The sequence below is a fragment of the Scardinius erythrophthalmus genome (genome assembly GCF_964197995.2).
Source record: "Scardinius erythrophthalmus genome assembly, chromosome: 23".
In the NCBI taxonomy this organism is placed as follows: Eukaryota; Metazoa; Chordata; class Actinopteri; order Cypriniformes; family Leuciscidae; genus Scardinius; species Scardinius erythrophthalmus.
In genome coordinates, this window is record NC_138243.1 from 23,016,154 (window position 1) to 23,039,360 (window position 23,207).

The 23,207-nt window shown below is 37.4% G+C and overlaps 3 protein-coding genes across 6 annotated transcripts; 2 read left to right on the forward strand and 1 right to left on the reverse strand.

Moving 5' to 3' along the window:
* Positions 1-2,176: 2,176 nt before the first annotated feature.
* uspl1 (ubiquitin specific peptidase like 1) lies at positions 2,177-10,894 on the forward strand. Its single transcript, XM_081354797.1, has 9 exons — positions 2,177-2,300; positions 3,493-3,644; positions 3,933-4,055; positions 5,607-6,237; positions 6,509-6,619; positions 6,705-6,834; positions 6,981-7,106; positions 7,240-7,403; positions 9,237-10,894. Exons 2-9 carry the CDS (start codon positions 3,525-3,527, stop codon positions 10,532-10,534), a joined length of 2,703 nt encoding a protein of 900 aa, XP_081210923.1. The 5' UTR covers positions 2,177-2,300; positions 3,493-3,524; the 3' UTR covers positions 10,535-10,894.
* A 3,056-nt stretch (positions 10,895-13,950) lies between these two features.
* Positions 13,951-19,443, forward strand: alox5ap (arachidonate 5-lipoxygenase-activating protein). The gene is made up of 5 exons (XM_081354804.1): positions 13,951-14,288; positions 14,492-14,579; positions 15,383-15,453; positions 16,259-16,340; positions 17,989-19,443. Exons 1-5 carry the CDS (start codon positions 13,982-13,984, stop codon positions 18,149-18,151), a joined length of 711 nt encoding a protein of 236 aa, XP_081210930.1. The 5' UTR covers positions 13,951-13,981; the 3' UTR covers positions 18,152-19,443.
* medag (mesenteric estrogen dependent adipogenesis) lies at positions 18,416-21,578 on the reverse strand. Of its 4 annotated transcripts, XR_014029304.1 has the most exons (6): positions 21,264-21,535; positions 21,050-21,180; positions 19,997-20,112; positions 19,714-19,884; positions 19,513-19,636; positions 18,424-18,749 (listed from the first exon to the last, which is right to left on the reverse strand). XR_014029304.1 is itself a non-coding variant. In XM_081354806.1 (5 exons), exons 1-5 carry the CDS (start codon positions 21,461-21,463, stop codon positions 18,693-18,695), a joined length of 675 nt encoding a protein of 224 aa, XP_081210932.1. In that variant the 5' UTR covers positions 21,464-21,537; the 3' UTR covers positions 18,416-18,692. The 4 variants fall into 4 exon arrangements, 3 of the variants coding, with proteins under 3 accessions (XP_081210932.1, XP_081210933.1, XP_081210931.1); XM_081354806.1 differs by lacking the exon at positions 19,513-19,636 and having other exon boundaries at positions 18,416-18,749; positions 21,264-21,537; XM_081354807.1 differs by having other exon boundaries at positions 18,424-19,636; positions 21,264-21,578.
* Positions 21,579-23,207: the final 1,629 nt, after the last annotated feature.

Genomic DNA, 23,207 nt, shown 5'->3' on the forward strand with positions numbered 1-23,207 from the left:
TAATCGACGGGATTCGTTTTTGAGTATCAAAAGCTGATTAATTACTACGTTTCGATATGAATCAACATGATACAACGTCAGGGGCGCTTTCTGCAGACTGTTAGTTAGTTTTTGATTTGAATAATTCAATGACAGCACCCCAAAACAATGGTAAAGATATTTTTATTACAAGTGTTAGATTAACACTCTCAAAACATTAATCTCGTTGCCAATGCATTTAGATTTAGTTAGACCACTGATATATTTACCTAAATTTCATAATTACAATAGTAATTTGAGCAGATAAAATATAGATAGTATGGAGTAGAAATCACAGAGCAAATATGGTGCACAGTTATTATTTCTCTATCTATCTATCTATCTATCTATCTATCTATCTATCTGTCTATCTGTCTATCTGTCTGTCTGTCTGTCTGTCTGTCTGTCTGTCTGTCTGTCTGTCTGTCTGTCTGTCTGTCTATCTATCTATCTATCACAGACATATAAACTCCACACTGATAGTAATTGTTTGCCCTGGGAAAAAAAACAGCAATAGCTTAACATAATGCATTTCTATCTAGGGCATAATTTAGAAACCAAATTAATGTGATGCCATAAGCACACGAAAGAACCGAAGCCTATGCATGTTAATGGCTAAATCTTGGGGGGAAATTATGCAAATTCGTATTGTTTAGGACGGAGGGGCGCAGATAAACCGCCAAGGGAGCCTGATGGGGAATTGATGCCCATATAGCCTTCTATTGTTTCATAAGAGAGCAGCTGTAGCGCCCTACGACTCCTCAATACAGGCGCGTCGCCGCTCGAGCACGTGCTCACGGACGCACAGGCATATGATGTACTGAGCAGACAGGTCACAGGCGCTGTTAATGAGTGACACCTATTGAAAAGGTATTATCGATAATAAGAAATGCATTATACGAAGATGTTTATATTTGACACATCAAATATTTTAAAAAATTGCTTGCATGAATTATGTGGCATGCATACTTTTGTTGAAATATCACATTCAAAAGAACAAGGTTTAAGAAAAAAAAAGTTTTAATTAGGGCAGAAACGTTTATAAACCGCTTGCGTCAAGATAGACAGAAATCTAACGACTCTTGGTCCATTTTATTTAATCGACAAGCTAATAAAAATATTGGCATACAAATATTTTTAAAAATAAATGTTAATTTACCAAGCAATTCATATCCAGAAAATGAGGCACCAGCATATAGACGTTATTTATGATAAATGTGCATTCTGTAAAACCTCCGTTATTTTTCTATTGCCCTTATTCTGTCTCGTTTTGAATACTTTAAAGTGAACACGACAACAGATGATCATGATATCGATGTAATCTTATATTGTTTTAAAAGTCTTTAATTTCAAATATGGGTAACACTTTACAGTAAGTATAACTTTAATAAGTTAACATAAACTAAGAATGTACAACAGCCTACAGTATTTATTAGGCTATTATTTGTTAATGTTAATTTCAACATTGACTAACACCTTAAAATCAGAAGTTGTAGGCTATTTATTAGTTAATGCACTGAACTAACATGAACAAACAATGAACAGCTGTATTTTTATTAACTAACATTAACAAAGATTAATAAATAGGCTAACACATATTGCTCATTATTAGTTAATGTTAGTTAATACATTAACTAATGTTAAGAAATGAAACCTTATTGTAAAGTGTTACCCAAATATGAAAAGTGAACCCTAAAACAGCTGCTTTTAATTTTTTTTTCATATCTGTATGTTTATTTAGGCTATTAACGTATTATGTTGGCTATTTGCTCTCTCCATTCGTTTATATAATTACACTCGCACGGTGCAAATACAAAGTTTGAGAGAAAAACTGTGGGTAACTATATATTAAATGCTCAAATTAACTTTAAAGTGTGTCGCTTTATTTAGCCTACACTATATTTATAAACACAATCAACATTTATACTCATTTAACACGTTTCTGCCTGTCTATATGCGTGTTTCTGCTGTTAATTATATTCTAGGCTTGAGTGTTTTGATGTTGTTGTTGTTTATTCAATCCCTGCTGCTGCCAAATTTAATTTCGACAGTATATTCAATCGGTCGATAATGCACGCACACTATCCAGATGATGGCGCTCTTGTGCTGTAAAAGAAGCTTTGTAAAAACTTTATTACTTCTTCCTTCAAAACCGGAAGTAGTACGTTAAGCGTACGACCGAGAGCATGCACGTTGAAATGTCTCCTACCGGCGTGCTGGAACTACCAAATGCGTGTATGAAATTCTGTGTGGAAATTTTCAACATTCGATCCGGTTTTGAGGTATGTGTTGGTCCAGATTTTTGCGCCCCGGAAATCTGTTGTGAATGCAATCTTTTAGATTTAGGCGAACTGCTTGTCATCTCAGCTCACTGTTGCCGTGGTTGTTAGCGCCTGATATTAGCCAGCAAAGGAACATCATTAGATATTTAAAGACTCTGTATATGTATTTAATAAGGCAGTTATCGGAAAAGTCTTGTGTATTCCGACATTACAGCTACGCTTGTTCACAAACTCAAATGTCAGTAAGATAACAGTACTGACGTCACAAGATCGATTGAAAACCAATTGATTTGGCTGTCAGTATTTGCGAGGCAGAACATGCTATTCCTTCAGCATTCTGGTTAGGGTATGTTTTAAACCCGTAACATTAAGTATTACACTTCCGCTACTGATTCAGCCCAAACAGTTTATTTAGCAGATTATTTCAATCTTGCGTGGTGTGTTTAATTTGTTTGGATCAATTTAAGAAGTTTGAGATACATATTTAAATAAACTTGCTGATGGAACGTTCAGCATTCAAAACCTGAAGAAATTATTTATTTATAATGCATGCTGAAATTATTTATTTATAATGCGTGCTGAATTGGAATGGTCGTCGTCTTAACACATATTTGCATATTGAATTGTGATTGGCCTGAAAACAAGTCGCGCGCTGATTGTAAAGTAGCCCTGAAACCAAGTCACCCTGAAATCATAACGGACAATTCTTGTTTTTTTTATGGAATATTGCAGTTTTTGTTATAAATTATTTACCCGTGCAAATTCATTCATTTATTTTAAAGTTAGTGAGCCTAAATAATGAATCAAAATAACTTGCCCTCCCTTTTGCAACAAAACGAGGGCGTGGCAATCTGTCACTCACATGAGATTGAAGCAGTAGCAAACCACAATGATCCAATCAACTTCCAATGCACAAAATCAAGTCCTGCCTTAATATTTTCTTGTTTGAGAAGCCAATCAGATATACAGATATCACAATATGGAAGAAAAGACGATAGCAAATGAATAGTTGCTAGTCTTTTCTTCCATATTGTGATATCTATCTTGACTTTAAATGCTGTTCTCTTACTGACTGGCATGCACTTGTATTTCCTTCAGTAAATGCGGATGTAGTTTGAAATGTTTGCTTTGTGTATCAGCCTGGAATGGGTCAGTTGATGTCTCAGAAATGAAATATTCTTTCTCACTGCAGCGTGTTCAGGCGGTGAGCCAGGTGACAAGGTTATGTCAAGTTTATGGCAGCAGGACTCATCAAAGAATGGAAACTTCAGTGGCGTGAAAATGAACAGCAAAGGCACTGGTATAGGGGCTCCTACCCCAGCAGTGGTGGGGTATTTGGGAAAAGTCAGTTATGCTCAGTTGTTCTCTCCCTCTGTCACTCGTGCAAAGCTCCCCTGTCACCTTCAAAATTATTTCTATAGTGTATGGACTATTGTTATTGATTTGATGCCCACCACAAATGAGAAACAACACTGAAATCTGTGATGTAAAAGGCGAAAGAATAGTCATAGAAGCACTTTAGTTATGTACTGTACACTAATGTCTTTGTGTTATTCTATTTTCTGTAAGGAGTGTTGTTGATTGTTTTAAAGCTTTCTGTGATTTCTCATCTGTTGTTTTTGGTTTTTACAGTGTGAAGACAGAAATGCCTCGCCTGGGAACTGTCCTTGGTGCTTGGTAAAAGGTCAGACAAATGCCCTCCGCTTTTTTGCTCTCAACTTGGAGGAGACTGTTATGCTCTGTACAAATCCAGTGGTGAGGCCGGTTATCCATTAACACTTGAGTTTCTACAACATTACAAATGTTTTTTTTCCCTGTTGCTTATCAGGAACTGACATTTAATAGGTAATCGTGTGAATCTCACAAAAACCTGTCAAGAATATATCTGGGTCATTTTACCATAAAATCAAAAGGACTAAATGATTGTTTTATTGAATAAATAATATTTCATAATTTTGCATTGTGAAACTTAAGACTATTTCACACTGAGCGCGATTAAGGGACGTGACTGTGCAACACGGTGAATCGAAACTATATATCCCTATGGAGCTATTCATACCGGGCGCAAATAATCGATGCGCAACAGCAGGATTTTTTTTTTTTTTTTTACCGACCAGTGTATTTTTTTTCCCCGTTGTCCAAAGAAATTGGCTGTCCATTTAGAGTTGAGCTTTAGATCATATGCCCGGAGCCAATGCTGTTGCACAGAAGGATGAGATTGGTGGTGCTATAGCACAGAAAGCCGTTTTGAAAAGTATTCTGGAAGAAAGAATTGGCATGTTCATACTGCCAATCAGCAGTGGAGTTGAAATACATTTTACAAGTGTCTTGAAGGTTCCCCCACAGATGTCTTAGTGATTCAATGGGGCAAATTCCCAATCAGAAGTGAGCATCCCTATGCCCTACTCACTCCGAAGGGCAGAACATGGCCATAAATTATTAAATTACTTCCCTTAAGTGACCATTGCATGTTCCCTTTGCAAACGAACCTGTGAAGGGATTCAGTTGTTCGCTTTCGTTTGGAACGCTCCTACAAATGGTGTCCCCTTCCCGAAGTGCCCTTCAAGGGTGCAAAAAACGCTGTTTGACATTTAACCATGGTTGATGCTATGCACCAACGTTTCAGTGATTCTTCTTCTCAGTGGTCAAAGACGGTCAGCTGAATAATGGGTTCCGGTCAGCGCCACCTATCGTGCAGGCATGAGTTAGACTAAAGCAATCAATCGTTTCGTCATCGGTGTGAACACCATTTGTCGCGCTTTATTTTATCGTTCCAAAAGACATTGGGAAAAACAAAACATTTAAGTTATAATTTCACAATAAGGTAGTGTTTGTTCAACCTTGTTTGATTTATGCTGCTGATCTGATAAAAAAATAAAAAAAATAAAAAAAATAGAGTAAGTGATGACAATCACCCCTGAAAATCTCGTGACTCAAAAAATCTGAAGTAAAATGCATGTGCTCAATACAGTAAAACATTGCTTTACAGTGAGAGGGAAAATGTGCTTAATTTGACATGAAAATGTCAACATTATGTTAATTAAATTTTACGTGGCAAAAAAAAATTTATTGTTCTAAAATTAGCCTTTATTTACTTACTGCAAAATATAATTGTTGTCCTTTTGCTTTTGGTATGAGGTGCTGAACATGTTCTTGACAAGTTTTGTGATATTGACTAACTGTTTATTGTTTTTGGTAATATGATATTTGTTGTATATTTGATGCTTGTGACTCATTTTAAAGAAGACTGATGGGCCAGTAAAATGGTCATTTACATCTGTGGTGTGTTTTTCTGTCGCTTTGCAGTGCCTTTACCCATTGGTTAGTAGATCTCTGGAAGATGTGCGTGCTGGTTTGTCTAAAGATGGATGCAAGAGGAACATCTCTTCCCTGTCCGATGTCGATGATGCATCCTCCCCTTTAAAGCGATCGAGAGAGGAGAAACTGGACATTTTTTCTGCTGAGCCTGAGCCATGTGATGCTGATGTCATTGACGACACCCTTCCAAAGGATGCTGGTGAACAATCAATACTTGGAAAGCCTGTCTCTATTAAGGGCACTGAGGAACAACATCCTAAAGATCTACCTGCTACTACCCATGAGGATTTAGATCTGTTTGACAAGAAGGATGTTTGTGTATCTAGTACTCAAGATGAGGTCGAGGAGATCTTCGGAATGGATGTAGATATGGAATCATCAGAGCTGATTCCTGTGCAACCTCATATCTTCTGGAAGAATGAGGACAACCTGTGTTGGTTGGATTCGTTGTTGGTGATGCTCGTGAATTGCAAGACCATCAGAGAGACTCCATGTCAGAATGTAAAGCTCATAGACAAGTTGACATCAGAGTTTTGCAGCAACTCCGCCGTCTGGAACCTTTGCTCTACATATGATAAGACATGTGCATATCTAAAAGCCAAGGAGCAACAGTGTGAAGGTAAAAGGAAGAAAAAATTAACTAAAGTGACCATGTTTACGAGGACACGATGCCACATAAGTGTAAATGAGCTCTTTCGCTGCTTATTGTGCTTGAATGGTCTAAAATATCTTGTTTTTCAACCTCAAGGTTTAAAAACGCATTCAAATGTTAAGCTTTTGTGATGCTGCAGAACAGCTGTGTGACATGAGCGTAACCGCAATAGAGAGAAATGAAAAGGTTTTTATTCGTTTTGATATTTTTAAGAGCTTACCTGTTTTTCTCTTGGCAGATAAGATAACTAGAATCCCTGCTAATGTCCTGCGTGAGGCAGAGCGGCAGCTGTCTGTGTATCGTCAGTCACTCTTCAAACTCCTCCAGCCTAAACTGAAGTGTGAAATTGGTAAAAACATCTGCTCATAAAATAATTTTATTTCAGTGTTGCTTGGCATTTGTATTGAGTGATAATCTTTCTGTCTGTCATGCAGGTCAGCAGGAAACACCTGTTTTTGCGCTCCCTCTCCTTCTACGGTCAGACAAGTGGGCTCAGGATCTTTTCCAGCATACTGTCCGTTGGGAATTTAAGTGTACTTTTTGTAGTCATATTGTAAGCGACAGGTAAGGATTTACCCATTTAATTTAAAATCATTTGTATTTGGTGATTAAACGGTTTTTGATTGAGTAGATAATTGTTTTGGTGTAAAGCACATACACACACACACACACACACACACACGTAACACAGCCCTCCTTTTGTCTTGCAGTGTTGACAAGACTCTTACAACATTAACTCAGATTCTGAATGATTGGCACCCACTAAAAGCCATCCACCGCACTCAGTGCAGTAACTGCAACCGTAAAAACCAGAGGAGGAAAATGGTGCTTGAACGGTAAGAGTTGGAATAACTATAAATTTCCTTATTTCTTTCTTCCTTATCACCTTACTTCATCACAATTGAATATTTGAAACTCTGTTGGTCGTTGTGGTTGATTGATAATTGTCTTTCTGTAATTTTTTTGCAGATTGTCCCCTTTGTTTGCACTGCACTTCGTGGAGGGCTTGCCCAGGAAAGACCTCTCTAAATACTCGTTTGAGTTCCAGGACGTGCACTACAATGTCAGCACTGTTATCCAGTACAAAAAGCATCTTCAGCACTTCGTCACTTGGATCCGTGATCAGAGCAATGGTGAGTCTCAAGTTTGATTCTGTGAGTTCATTAGCAGATCTACTTACACTACCATTCAAAAGTTTGGAGCCAAAAGTTGTTAAAAGGTATTCATATTTCAATTAAATGCTGTTCTTTTGAACTTTTTTATTCATCAGTGAATCCTGAAAAAAAAAATATTACACTTACCATAAAAATATTAAAGGTGCTCTAAGTCATGTCACGTGTTTTTTAGGCCAAAACATTTTTTGTCACTACAGCAAACATCTCCTCACTATCCGCTAGCTGCCTGTCCCCTGAACACACTGTAAAAAAAACACGGTTTCTGTAGACACCACAGGCTCCACAAACGGCAACAAAAACAAACTGTGCTCACCCGCACCACGAAACATAACAAACAGTGCTCCAGCCAATCACTGGCAAGAAGTATTTGAGGGTGGGGTTTGGGGGGTTAGTGCGCGTGCACGTGAAGGGGGTGTGGAGGAGAGAGAAGCATGAAGAGGGAAGTTTGAATTATGGCCGACACACGACCAAAGAGACGATGTTCCGATGAACAGAACAACTTGCAAGAGGGACAAGGATAAGGAACGTGCGAAGTCCCGAATTTACATCGGAAAAACCTTTGAAAGGTGGCGAGAACTCTGCCGGCAGAAGGGATTAGCTACTATCCGACATTCAGTTGCTCTGTTTTTGCAGAACTGGTAAATCCATTTTTCTTTCTAAACTGACGTTCATGTTCGCCAAACCAACACAAGGATGTAATTAGCTAGAATACAACATGTATGTTTCTAGCAGCGATCAATCTCTATTGTAAATGATCAAGCAAATTCACTTGGAGGGAGGAGATGGGATGAGGAGGAGGGAGGGTCTAGCCAGCCTCCGTTTTGTTTGACAACAATTCGAATGTCAACAAGAAGTAACATCTCCCGACATCGCTTAGAGAACCTTTAAACGGCCCAACTAATTTCAACATTGATGATGATAATGTCTCGAGCAGCAAATCAGCCTATTAGAATGATTTCTGAAGGATCATATGACACTGAAGACTGAAGTAATGATGCTGAAAATTTAGCTTTGCCATCACAGGAATCAATTGCATTTTAACAGTAAATAAGCTCCTCTCTATTGTATTTTATTGCTAACCAACGAACTGTGAACATTGGATAACTTTCCTGAGGTAAATGCAAGGTTAAGTTACATTGTTCACAAGCTGTTTTATTGATATCTTTATGTGGCTGAAACACTTATTGAGTGATTACATGAGACATGATACATTTCGGTAAATTGTACTGTATCTTTCATCATAGCCTTCTGATGTTCATACATGTTGCTGTTACTCGCGTTAAGTGAAAGAGATGACTTGCGCTCTGCACTGCCGCTTGAACTGAGTGATTCATAGGGTCAAATAGAGCCTGCTTTTGTCAAGTCACCTTTATTTTTATAGCGCTTTATACAATACAGATTGCTTTAAAGCAGCTTTACAGTCATAACAGGAAAATTATGCATTTTGGCTGTTTTTCAGCTGAAGTCAGTTCCGTTGTAAAGATCATCAATTATTAAATAAGTTAATTTCATCTAGAAAGCAATTCTTCATAAAATGATGATATTGTCCGGCTGAGTTCAGTTCTCATACAACAGCGTCAGTACAGTCAGATCAGTAAAATTGTTTAAAATTATTAAGTGTCCTTGAATTTTAACTGTTAAAGCGTTATCACGTTAACTTGCCCTAAATTCAATACAAGAGAGATTTTCTTCACACACAGTATGACCTGCAGTTTGACACGTTTTTCCGCCCTCTTTTGATCGACAGGATATAATCCTAGTTAATTTACATGTCTGTGTTCTGTCTCAAAGGCTTGTGGGTGGAACTCGATGATTTGAAACACCCTCACTGCAACATCCACAAGAGGTTTCCATTTCCTGCCAGTGAAATTCACATTGTTTTCTGGGAGGCAGACTCCACTAAAGATGAAGCTTCAGAGGTTTGCTCACTGACAGCTCCCTCGGCGGACAAAAATGTCGATGATAAGCTCTCAGACAAACTGTCAGACTCTGTGGCCAATGACACGTGTGTCATCAGCGCGCTCACTGTGGGAGACTCCACTGCTGTCAGCACTCTGGATGCATCCATTGGCAGCACCACATTACTGGACACATTTGAGGGTCTGTCACACACAGACATTGTGACCCTCACTCTAGTTGATGTGAACGGAGTCACTGAGGATCTTCAGATTCCCCAGAGCCCAGCCGTCATGCCGGTCACTCTCCCTAGTCTTCCAGTAGCGTCTAGTTTGTCCAGTTGTCAACCTTCAAACCCTCCAAAACCTTCTGGTTTGAAGGAACTACTTTCTGTGGCCGATCCAGTTGTGGTGAAATCATCAGAGGCTACAAAAGTACATGCACCTTCACCATTTTTGTCCTCATTACTTCAACGGCATCCATCCTTCCATTCTACACCAGTGAGACTTCCTCCTCCTGCTCCAAAACCAAAACTCAGTCTGAAATGCGACAATGAAGCTCTACCAGCAAAGCCGGCCGACATGTTTGGTGGCTTCCTAACCAAGAAATTGGCAAATTCAATTGGTGCGAATCCTGCTGTACCGCCTCAACACAAACCAGTCACTCTTCCTGGTGGTATGTGTCCACCTGTTAAGAAAACTCCGAGCTTTTCAGCAGACCAGCAGCCCATTAACACTACAGAAGCCCTCAGGCTAAAATTGATGAAAAAGCTCAAGGCCAAGAAAAAGAAACTGGCCAAGCTAAACCAGATTCTGGGAAGCGGAGGAGAAGCTGCACCCAGACCGGACAGCACGGCCCTCTCGTCGCCCTACTCCGTCACCTCTAGCACTTCGGCTTACGACAGCCCGGCATATGACCAGTTCTTCGCTGAGCTTTTGTCACCTGCGACGACCGCCAGTAACCTCTCACCTGACAGCACGGGTCTCCTGGAGATGTTGAACAATGGCCAGAATGGCGAGACAACAAATGGAGGCGCACAGCAAAATTCTTCAGTAGCAACTGTGGTTCCAGAAGCAACTTTAAACTATTCTTCTTCTACTAATGACTCCATATTTGATGAATATATACAATCAGGAATGGGCCAGACAGCCATTGAGAGCACTGATTTTAATGGCTTAGATATATTTTTCTGATTAAGAAAAGACTTTTAGACTTTAAAAAATATGACATTGGTCTGGTGTCTCAAGTTGTTTCTAAGAACTGTTCTTTGTAGTTTTCTATTTGGAAAGAAATGTTGTTGTTTTTTTTAGGAAAGCGTGTGGTACATCAGTTAATTGCAATCAGTTCATATTTTGCCTGATCTACTTTAAGATTCAAGAACATTTAAATGGCGCAGTGTATGCCATGTTTGAAGATCAAATTATGAACACGGTAATTGTTAAGGTCTGTACAGCATCGTACAGATGTCTGTTTATAAATGTTTTTTGAGTTGTCCTTTTTTATGGTTATCACAATATTTAAGCAGTTCACATTAAATGTTCTCAAAAACTGAATACAGTGTGGTTAATGACATTTAATTTTGCTTTTAAGTTAAAAGTGCCTCACAATGATTCTATAATGAAATCCTACAATTGGTTTTAATTTGATCATGGCTTTTCTACGGTTAATACATGATTTTATGTGGCAGGGCTCAGCCGCTCAACATTAATGCCTGTCCTGGACATGTTTATTTTTTTGAAGGAGAAAGTGAATTTTACTTCCACAATGATGAATATATGAGACCAATTCTTAGCCAATAATAAAAAAAGCAATTATAATATTACACATTTCCATTTACCAATAAAAAACAGGAATACGGTAATTCTACAAATAGGAAATGTTCATGTTTTCACTGAAATCCGCCTTGTCTGGTGCAGGGGTGTGTTTTGTTTAATCAAGTATTTTCTGCAAAATATAAATCATGCACTATACAGATGGACCAATAAGTTATCCATTTCCTCATTAACTGCCCTTTAACAATATTCAAATCAATATTAAAATAATCATTATGATTGATAATGCAATATTGAAATAGTCTGGGTTTCACAAAAAACATTGGAAAGTAAACTGAGACCATAAATGAAACGAAAATAGGTCCACCAAAAATGTATGCACCTCTTGAAGGAAATGAATATTGTGATGTTTCCATCTAGAGCTGCATACATTTTTGGTTAAGATCTTGTATTGACAAATTGAATACAGTGGTGTTGTATTGTGCATCTGTACACTGGAATCACCAGGCCTGGTAAACTGCATGAAGTTGACTACTTATATTTATTGTTTAAATATAAAAGTGACAATACCAGTTGGTCTGTTGGCTGGGTTTGGAGCAGATGTCATCAGTCCTAGACTCCTGGGGCCTGTTTCAGAAAGAAGGTTAAGTGAAAACTCTGAGTATGTTAACCCTGAAACTGGGTTTTCTGTTTCAGAATGGGAGGTATGTCAAACCTGAGAAAGCAGAGTAAGTCAAGCCCGTTTCTGAAAGAGAGGTAACTTATACTCAGAGTCAGTTACCATGGTAACTTACTCTGTGAATCTGGTCGGGAGCAGGTTTTCTTCGGTAAACCCAGAGTTTCTTTCGGTCTCCTCCCCTTTTTTAAAGAGGAAGCGGTGTTTAAACGCCTCATTCATTTTTCGGTACATTTATTCATTGCTGTTTTTACTGCTGTTTTTTCTATTTTTTAATAAGATGAAGTCTATATAACTCCTTAAGTAGATTAGATAATATAATTATATAATGTAGTTCTAAACAAATTCTACATAATTAAACTGGCATTTACTGAAAATCACTGAACTGTGTTCATCTGTGCAACAAAGTTGATGGACCGTCCTCCTGCTGTTCTTCCACACTCTGGGGGGGGGGAGATAAGAATACCCGTTTATACTTAGATTTAAACTTAGATTCTATAGGCTACTCCACATTAAAATGTGAAAAAATATGAATGTGCAGATTGTTTGATGTGTAGACACATAATAATAACATTACCTCTGTAGGCCTCTCTGTGGCAGCAGAAACTCTTTATCGCCAATGTCCTGTCCTGTGAAGATGAGCATTTTGTTGAGTGACTTTATATCTTTATTGTCATAATTTCTGGTGTACTGAGTAGGTTCTGTTGGGACAGGAGGCTCCAAAAGACAGATATTACCATCAGAATCTGTTTGGACCAACAAAAAACCCAACCCAAAGTAAAATAAATGGAAATATAAAAAATAGCCTATATAAAAAATAACGCATATGTAAACCTCTTACATTTTACGAGGCCCTTGGATCTTCGGGAGTGACTGGCTCTTGAAGTCCCTCCAGGAATTCCCTCAGCCAAAAATGCTGCTGCACTGCTAGACACTGGATGCTATTTAGTTATTTAATATGTCAAATATTTGTAAAGTCAGGTAGCCTTCACCCATGATATGCTCAAGCCTTACCTGATTGAATTATGTTTTTATATTTAATTTTCAGCTGCTGCCATGTTCTTTTAATACCTGCAGGATTGCACCTATAAAAATGAAAATTAGGTTGAATAACATACTGTTCTTCCAGTTTCACCTCTGATATTATAACAGTGGGGTAAGTTACTCTAAAATAGTTATTAATTACTAACTACAAATGACATCTTCAACAGTGTTATAAGATTAATGTAATAATGACTATCTTTAGAATGGTCTACTAATTACTAAATCCCACATCAACCTCAACCACTTGAACAATACAAGGAGAGACAAGAATCTGCACTTTTAATGCTTTCAAATTAATATACAATTGCATGAACTATTCTTGACCAAAGTGTGTAGAGAGAGAAGGTTACATTAAAAATATACCTTTTAAAAATGTATGTTAAATATACAGAATTGTTCTATAGTCTAATGCAATTACATCAGTATTTAGAATTACTTGGTAATTAATTACACCCAACTGTATAACAGTAATTGAAATGTAAAATTACGCATTGACTCAAGCAACTATTTTCTCCCTAGCTAACTCTGTCCTTCGCTGCTGGAGATATAATAATAATAAAATAATAATATGTGTTCGTACTCTTCATATGCTTGCAGAAGCTCATCCAGTTCTGCTGGTGAAAAATATGCAGACCTCTTTTTGTCTGGCGTTGTTGCCTTGGTGACTCATAATCTGCGCTCCATTGATAATGGCTTTTTATAGTTGTGGTGCACGCGCTTAGTCAACTCAAGAGTTGATTGAACTAACTTATTGCAGCTGTTCTGTAACCGAAAACTCAGAGTTTCCCATCTCAGGGTAAGTCAACTCAGAGTTCAAGTTTAACTCAAAGAGTTGGTTGAACCTCCTTATTGAAACAAGCCCCTGGTCAAGAAGGTCCTCTGAAAATGCACATTTTGGATGTTTCCCTTATTTGGCACAACCATGTCAGGACATGGCGCCTCACTGCTAATAAGCTGATGAGGAAACACCCAAAATATGCTGTGTTTGGTGACATCCAGAACCAAGTTTCAAGGATTTAGAGTGTGAGCTAAGACCAAACCAATTTAGACCAAGGCAGCCTCTAACAGAAAGATCAACAAACTGTCAGTTTCCACTTTAATTTCAGTGTGTTGGTTAAACTGCATTTTGTCCTGAAATAGATGATAGGATGAGCTGTGAAACGAAATGCAGCTGTACCAGGAAAGGTTTTTTCACACTGAGATATTTTGTTTCAAAAGTGCACCATCGTGAAGCAGAAGTGAGTTCTAGAAGTTCTAGTGACCCTCCCACCAGGAAACGCACCAGTTTAGTGGTGATGTTATCTGTGATACTAAAATTATCAGAGGGCAGGGTAATCAGACCAACAGTGCTGAAACAGACCTGTTCCAGTTTGTACTCGGAGAACATGGATGCTGAAGTGATGGACAACATTATCTTGTTAGTGCTGGTCACTCTTCTCAGCGTCGTTCAGAATGGTAAGACATTTAGATTTTACTCTTTTTAGTTGTATAGTTGAATGATGTTTATGCAGAATGTGTATGCAAATCATCTTTGAAAACATTGTGCTGCGTTTATACATCTAGAAGTAATTAGTCCACAATGTAGCCTATACATAACCATGCAAATTCATTAAAATACCCATAATACCTAATCTCTAATATATTGACTTCTCCTTTAGTGTTCTTCGCCCTAAAGGTTGAAAAAGAGTGCACAGGGACTAATTCTAAGCAACATTCTACAGCTTTTGAGCGCTTGTCCTGTGCAAAGTGAGTATTGATTTAAGTTTCTTCACCCTGTTCATCCACTATGGAATTTGACTGAAATAATTTAAGATGATCAATGACTATAAGCACACCCAAAAGAGTGTTATATATATATATATATATATATATATATATATATATATATATATATATATACACACAGATGAAGAATCCATTTATGAAATAGTGATGGTGTGACTTCTTTTGCATAACCGCTCCACATTTTCCTGTTGTTGGTGAAACTCACTTCCTGCTTTATTTACATAATCTTAATGTTGCAAGAGGGTTGCAGTGGTCTGTAATTGAGAGCCTATAAATGTACGTTTATTTCTCAAAACATTTCTTGCATGAAAGTAAATTGGGCTAATGTGGACATAAGGGAAAAAAGGCAGAAAAAGGTATCTGGCCCTATTATGTATTACGCTATTCCTACATATTTTTTATTTTCTGCACATTTCACATAATGTAGAATATACCAAACTGAAAGCACTTATTATCAGTTGCATATCTAGACTGCTGGGTTCTGGTTTGTTTTTTGCCTCAGTGTAGATGCAATCATAAAAGTGACATTAACCACCACCAGAGAGGAAGTAACAACTTTTTCACAATATTTCTCAAAGCTACATTGATGTAAGAACTGATTGCACATTTGTACATCAGTGTTTGGTCAAATAAAATACCAGATGCATGTGACTTATGCGGCATTATTTTTTTAAACTGTATAAAAAGTCATGCTTGCTATTATAATTTAATGAACTGCTTCATAATGCTTTATGTACTTATTATTTTTTTTTTCACAATTTAAGTCGAAACTGCATGGATACATACCCCACATTTCTGGCAGTACTGTGGTGCGCTGGTATCTGCCTCAGCCAAGGTACATGATTTAATTCATACCAACACTTTCATCAATAAAAGATATAACATTTCTTTAGCATACTCTGCCTAAATGAACACTTAATTATAGAATTAAAAGTGCTTTTGTTATTTTATCATCAATGTTCACTATCTAGTGGAAGGATAACAGAAACTACCCCTTTTGTAATGTGGTCGAAATGTTTTGCATTTCTCTGCTAATAATTCATGCTATGACCCATATGCAAATATTTGTCATCATAATAAAAAACAAATTAGTTGCTAACCAACCGACGCATACATAATGCGAGTCAGCCCCAATACAAATTCTATGAGTCAGAGAAATTACCTGTACAGGAACTGTACATTAATTTCTTGGGAATAAGCCAGCAAACAGAATGTTTTACTAATGTTCCTATTAAGTTATAAAAACGTTATTTTGGAAAGTTCTATGAATGTTTATAACGTTCAGGTTTTAGAATGTTTTTTTGTTCTTGCCAACGTATCATTTTGGAAACATTAAAAGTAACAAGTAACAAAAGTAAAAAACATTAGATGAATGTCCAACTAAAATGTTTCAGGGAAAAAAACATTCCATGAATGATGTATAAATGTTGTTTTAGTGCTAATATTTTGAGAACATTATTAAATACCAGATACCTTTGAAAGAAAGTTCTGTTAACGTTACTGAAAGAAAGTTTGTTTATAACTATTCCAGAACATTATTCAAAGTTCTGAGAACGTTCACTGTTAGCTGGGTAGCCCATTTAACTATAATAAGAACATTTTTGAAGTCATTTTATAACAATAAACTATTTTTGTTACAGCTCCAGCTGCCTTTGCTGGCATTCTCTACCTTGTGGTCCGGCAGAAGTATTTTGTTGGCTACATGGGGCAGACTTGCCAGAGGTACAATTAAATCCATAACTATGAACAAATAAGCCCTTTTGGACATGTTGCCCCCCCCCCCCCCTCTTCAGCTGTTTGTAATGAGCAAATCAAACAAAAGTAATTGAAATAGCTCGACACAACAAATGTTTCCAGTAGTTTCCCCAAATTCCACTGAAAATTCAACTTTTTTAATGACTTCTGCTGTCTCAAAATTATTCAACCCCCTGAATAGAATCCCTCACAACAGCACAAATCTGCAAAACAGGTGTTGTCTCAAGCACACCTGATGAAACTAATCAAGGGCTTCATTAGTTGCGCCAGGTGTGCCTGAGCTAGAACACATGAAATGTATGAACTGGCTAGGTTTGTTAAGTGTCACGTTTGACTGCATGTTAGAAATATGGCTAAGTCAAAAGAATGGTCCAAAAAGTTAAGAGAAGATATCATCGCCTTTTACATACAAAGAACATAATACAAAAAGATAGCGAAGGCACTAAATGTTCCTAAAGACACAGTTGAAAGGAACAGTGGTTACACTACCTGGACGGGGCAGAAAAAGGAAGATATTAACGGATGCAACCAGAGTTCTGAGAAGGCAGGTTCAGAAAAACCCTCGAGTGACTGCAGAAGACCTGCAGCAAGACTTGGTGGCAACAATGACTGAGGTTTCAGCTTGCACAGTAAGGCGCGTACTAAACATATGCATTTTCCATTGGCTTTTCGGCCCTATGGATCAGCGGTATGTCTGGAGGAAGAAGAATAAATCTGGAAAGAACACTTCTGCGTGTGGAAGGCAAAATAGATTCATTGAAGTATCAGGAACTCCTAGGAGAAAACGTCATGCCGTCAGTGAGGAAGCTGAAGCTTAGGTGTCATTGGACTTTCCAACAGGAGAATGATCCCAAGTATACCTCAAATTCCACCAAGGCTTGGTTGCAGAAGAAGTCCTGGAAGATTCTACAGTGGCCATCACAGTCACCTGACTTGAACCCCATAGAAAATCTCTGCTGGGATTTGAAGGAGGCGGTTGAAGCACGCAAACCCAAGAATATTGCTGAACTGGAGGCCATTGCTCATGAAGAATGGGCTAAGATTCCTCTGAAACACTCCCAGAAGCTGGTTGTCTGGTTATACATCTCATTTGCAGCAGGTCATAACAGCAAAAGGGTGTTCAGATGCTTGCCATGAAGGGGTTGAATAGTTTTGAGACTGCAGAAGTCATTAAAAGTTGCATTTTCAGTTGAATTTGGGGAAACCACTAGAAACATTTGTTGAGATATTTCAGTTACTCATTTTTTATTTGTTCATTGTAAACAGCAGAACGTCTGTCAATTTAGTCAATAAACAAATAAACAATATGGGTTGAATAATTTGGATTACAACTGTACAGTAAACTTTTCTTAAGACACTAACCTTAAAACTACATAAGACAAATGTGGGCTGTTCTGCATTCCAACACGATTAGATGTTGTTCATTAGCTAATCTAAGTACAAACATTATTGAATCAATGCCAATGGGCTGAACTTTGATAAGATCAATGTGTCTAAACAGTTTCAACCCTGGATATTTCTTTATTCAAACATGTCCATTCACCAAATTGTGTAACCCAACCGTATTTTTACACACCAGGTTTGTTGATGTATATTTTCCTTGTTTGCCTGACAGCACTCCTGGCTTCCTGTTCGGGAAACGAATTCTCTTTTTCCTGTCACTCATGTGTATTGTGGGAATCATAAATCACCTGATGCTCACCTATGGAAGCAGTGACTACAAAGAATACATTCAGACCATCACCAAAGCAGCGTCAACCCTTCTGCTTTTGCCATGAACTATTTTAGAAATCTGAAACCCAGACAGATTTAACTTCCCCTGAGCTCAAACAGAGTGAAAATGCAGTAGTCAACATTTAAAGTGTATCAAAAAAGTTAATCAAAGTTGTCCTAAGACAAGAATGGGTATTGTTCAAAATTCATGTATAACTTTGATGAAAGGTTTTGGTCCACTTCAAATGTTGGCTATCGTATATCGATTGGTGTAGATAAACTATTTCAGTTAAGGGTTTGTCAGTCAGAGGATGTGACAAGAAAAGATTAAAGCATTGATCACAAAAGCATTTAATTGCAAAATGTTATATACATATTATAAACACTTAATCAACACAAGAGGATGCAAAAAAAAAAAAGAATCACAAGGCTGATTTTATTAGTACCATCCTAATAAAAGGTTTTTGAAGAAATGTTTTAAAGGGGTCATATAATGTTTTTGTCCCCCTGGAGTCAACTTACAACTTACTTTAGATTATTTTTGGGTTTTTTTCATGACCATTTTCACACCTCTCTCTGAACTTTAGATTTAAATTGTTCAGTTTTTTAGTACTGTGCCTTTAAACGTACCAAGTTCTCCTCATGCACTGGATTGCAGGTTTCCTGTGGGGTGAAATATAGTTCAGCAAAATCAACAGCCTCTTTGCAAAGTCTGCATTTGCATGACAGGAATACAAAAATAGTAAAAGCTGAAATGTGTCGAGATCAGACTGACATGATAAGGGTCCTTGTTCAATATAAACTTTGCAAGTTTCTAATGATTCTCTGGAAGTACATGCAGAGCAGTATTTGCTACACACAGCCAGAAACAGCACAAGAAATGTGTAAACTCGGAGGGTAATGTGATGTTTTGCTCTGTGTGTCATCAAAAATATGCAGAATTATCCAGCTTGCTCAAAGTCCCCCTGTAATCGATAATTTTATCCCTTAAAACTCATCTTTAATCACTAAAATGACATTTTTAAATGTTTTTTCCTTGAAAAAAAATTTCTTCATGCCTTAAAATAGCTTAAATGGAACTCTACACCCTTGCCTCATTTAGTATACGCAGTTCTATGAATATATACAAATTAGCCCCGCCTCCACTCACTCACATCAGCTCAAAGATCCACTCATTGATAATATCACTCGCCTCATAATATGACTCATTTAAACCAATGAATGTACTTCCTGTGAAGTAACGAATGTAACCCATTTCAAAAAAGTGCTGTAACTACCTTGAGTTTGTGAGTATTTATGAAATTGACCTTACTGCTTGAACAGAATTATAATTAAGATTAAATTCCTATGATCTCCATTTCTTTATGATCTTATGTATTATTGCTAACAAGAGCAAGAGCGAAAATCTATTGAATAACTGAATTACAGTTCCATAGCTCTCATGGTCTCCTCATCTTTGGGTTTTAATTCCACAGACTGAAGTTTTCAGTAGATGTTTGCAGTCTCACACAACATTTTGGGCGTTGACCTCATCTCCCATGATAAGAGATCTGCAAAATCAGATTCCCAGTCACATTCTCAATACTATACACCCATCAGAGAGACCAGCTGAATTATTAAAACACACCTTAAACTGTCGTTTGCTGAAGCCAAACCAGTAGGGAATGTCAAAAAGGGCATCCGAACGGTACTTGATGGTGAAATGCGTGTCTTTCCAGGTGGGTTTCACCTTTTCTGCATCAACAAGGATTTGAAAGTTCTCACCGACCCATCCCTGTAGTGCAGCACTAACATCAACCTTTACAAAAAAAGCATTTACTTTTAAGTATTTTTTTTTTTACCTTGCCAGTAAATTAACACTGAACCTGTACATCATAAATCATTGAAAACAAATCTCCACCACAACTCACATCAACTGCATAGCTCTCTCCAGCAACAGATGAAATAGTCCAGTCTAAACCTCTCTCCATCTCCCATCTGATCATTGGATGACTGCCATTGATCGCCACCACGTAATATATGAGAGCTATAGACAATAATAAGAAGGGTGAGGCATTTGACTTTACAAAATACAGTATGCAACTATGTCAAAGTTTAATGATGCCTTTGCTGATAACATTGTGACATTAAGCTACATTGCATTTCCTATTGACAAATTTTTACCACTTTAGTGATGTTAATATCAATAAGACCATAAATATCACTGTTTCAAGTACATATTAGTACCATTTTTTTAAGTTAAAGCAGGGTAGGCAATTTGTTTTATAAACACTTTTTTTATTCTTGTTGAAGCTCTCTTCACATCCTGATAGCAATCCATAATAGAAGTGGTCTAAATATTAAAACGTACATATCTTCTGTGGAAGTCTCAGGACCAAAAATTGTTCGTCCAATCATTGCATTCGGTCCGAAAAGATGTCCTACCTGCCTGTCAACATATGTATTTCCATACCACAATGCACCTGGTCCCGCAGACATCACATGTAATCAGCCCGTTGTAGAGCTTATGCTGCATTCACACTATGCTGTAACCGTAATTATGAGATGGCAACAACAAGTGATGTTCTACCCGGAGCTGTTCACGTCCTCAGACTCAAGATGTATGTATTTCTTACAATGAGGAAATTAATCTTCAGCAGTCATGTGGTACAAGTCAGCGCTCTGTAAGCTGTTTACGTTCATTATTATTATAATGTTATATGCTTTTTGAGACATAAGGACATTTATTAGCCATCTCAGACTCTGCTGTGTGCGTTTATGTGTTTTGAAGGAGGCATGGCTTTAGGAGACGCTCTGATGCAGGGTGGGATATCATGCTTTCAAAACTAACGTTAGCTTGCTATTTCCTAGCCGCTAAGAAATTGCCAACCCTAACGTTACCTTTAATTGCTGAGTTAATTTACAGAAGCAGGTCAAAGACTTTCACTGTGTGAAATCATATTAATAGCAATAATAAATCATACCTGGAACATCTCTGTTTCTCTTTTCTTCGACCGTCGTGTTGGTGCATGCAGACACCAGTATGTATATTGTCATTGAGGTAAGTTTTCGTCTCAAATCGGTGTACTCTCCCAAAGTACGTACCGTGATTTCCCTAAAATTGCCATGAAGAGTTACAAAATGCAAGCTATATCTAAACATGTATATTGCCATATGACGTTATTTGAATCCATTTACCTTCCTGGAGAATTACAGAAAATGATGTTTCCTTTGCTAGACTGGATTTCATCGATGAACACGCAGCTGTTCTCCTGATCCCACTTCACGACTGTGCAGCCCGCGCGACGCTCGGCACTGAATCCATGAGGAGGGCTGTTTAAAAAAGACTCGAGCTCGATAACGTCCATAACAAACCGCGAAATTGTGTTTTGACGCATGCTATTTCTTTTTTAACTTCTTGAGGACAGAACGAGTGATCGTCCAGCTCATGAGTAGCCCTTTGCTTTGGTTCGTTTGGTGGGCGTGGAGCTGGTTTATGAATCTGTGGGCATTAAAAGAACTTGAGTCATAGCTCAGTATAAGTTTAACATTGTGACGGGAAGTCCGAGCTATATCACTTGTCATTCTGATAAATAGCTGGGTTAATTGACCCAGTTCTCTTTTTAAACAGCAAACAAAGTTGTAAATCAGGGTACATTTTGTGATTTAGTACATATTTCCATTAGTCACTTCAGGTCAGTAACAGACTGAGGTACAAAACAAAGTGTGTTACCTTTGGAAAATATAAGTCATTCCCATGCAGGAAAAAACATCTTAACCCAGTCTAAGATGCTTTGCAGACTACGAAGCTGATGTGTGGATGGTTTTAGAGAGGTTTTAGCCTGAAATACCCATCTGAACACCAGTTTGGCTAGGCTGGAACATGTATATGATCATCCAAAGAAGTATTTTTATAGTTGTTTGATAGTTTTAACTTAGTTACTGTGTCAGTTTTACATTAGCTATACAAAATACCCATATTTTTTCCCCCTATTTAGTCATCATTTCCCACTTACTCAAGGCAGGCAATGATGGTGCAGGTTTTCCAAAATTTCAAGCTGTTCCAACTCCAGCTGGTTTAGATGGTTGAACAAACTACAAGACAGAGGAGCCAGTAGGCCATGTGACCTGGTTAACCACAGCACAGCTTGAACATATTGACCAAATTTTAGAATGTTATGACCTGCTATTTCCAGTAAAATATTACCATTGGGTAAACTCAGTTTCTAATTAAATGATCAATAACTACAACACCATTCAAAGTTTTGGGTCAGGACACTTAAAAATAAGAAATTAATCATTTTATTCAACAATTATGCATTGAATTGATCAAACGTGACAGTAAAGACATTTATAATGTTATAAAACCACAACTGTTTTTGTCATTGATGTTTTTTGAGCATGAAAGCAGCATATTAGAATGATTTCTGAAGGATCATGTGACACTGAAGACTGGAGTAACAATGCTGAAAATTCAGCTTTGCCATCACATGAATAAATTACATTTTAAAATATATTAAAATAGAAAAGAGTTGTTTTAAATAGTAATTTTTCACAATATTAGTTTTTACTGTATTTTTGATCAAATAAATGCAGCCCTTGTGAGCATGAGAGACTTTCAAAAACATTTTTTTTTTAAACTTACCAACACTAAGTAGTGTATACGTATGCAGATATCTATGATAAATCCAAACATTAAGTCATAAAATGCACAGACCAGCCAACAGCACCTTTACAAACGTTGTTTTTTAATCAATTCAAAAAACAACTATAAGGTTACCTTATCTTTTAAAAATAATTCCGAAGATGTAAAAATCAAAGTCAAATGCAAACAAGACAAATAACAAAGAAGTAAAAAATTTATTGCAGTATTTGCTCCTCCACACATGCTGGGGTTCCCTTGTCCCGCTGTGGGGTGTAGAGACCCAAACTCTGACCCAATACATCAAAATCTACATTTACAAAAAAAACTCCCTTCCCGTCGGCAACAGATACTGCATGCTCTGCTTTAAACTCAATAAATTATGTCCAGGAAACTCCATTTTACAGCACAAAAGAAGTAAAACATAAAGCAGAGGAGATGTTTAAAAGTTTATTTCCCTGGAAACGGAGCTAAGCTAAAGAAATCCATCCGGTGCTAGG

Excerpts from the sequence above, each read along its gene's own strand:
- uspl1 (XM_081354797.1), top strand. The coding sequence starts at position 3,525 with ATGTCAAGTTTATGGCAGCAGGACTCATCAAAGAATGGAAACTTCAGT. Across the intron at positions 3,645-3,932 it reads TGGTGGGGTATTTGGGAAAA|TGTGAAGACAGAAATGCCTC; the intron begins GTCAGTTATGCT and ends TGGTTTTTACAG. Across the intron at positions 6,835-6,980 it reads AGTCATATTGTAAGCGACAG|TGTTGACAAGACTCTTACAA; the intron begins GTAAGGATTTAC and ends TTTGTCTTGCAG.
- alox5ap (XM_081354804.1), top strand. The coding sequence starts at position 13,982 with ATGAGCTGTGAAACGAAATGCAGCTGTACCAGGAAAGGTTTTTTCACA. Across the intron at positions 14,580-15,382 it reads GAGCGCTTGTCCTGTGCAAA|TCGAAACTGCATGGATACAT; the intron begins GTGAGTATTGAT and ends TCACAATTTAAG. Across the intron at positions 15,454-16,258 it reads TGGTATCTGCCTCAGCCAAG|CTCCAGCTGCCTTTGCTGGC; the intron begins GTACATGATTTA and ends TTTTTGTTACAG.
- medag (XM_081354806.1), bottom strand. The coding sequence starts at position 21,463 with ATGCGTCAAAACACAATTTCGCGGTTTGTTATGGACGTTATCGAGCTC. Across the intron at positions 21,181-21,263 it reads TTCTGTAATTCTCCAGGAAG|GGAAATCACGGTACGTACTT; the intron begins GTAAATGGATTC and ends TGGCAATTTTAG. Across the intron at positions 19,885-19,996 it reads GAGAGAGCTATGCAGTTGAT|GTTGATGTTAGTGCTGCACT; the intron begins GTGAGTTGTGGT and ends TTTTTTGTAAAG.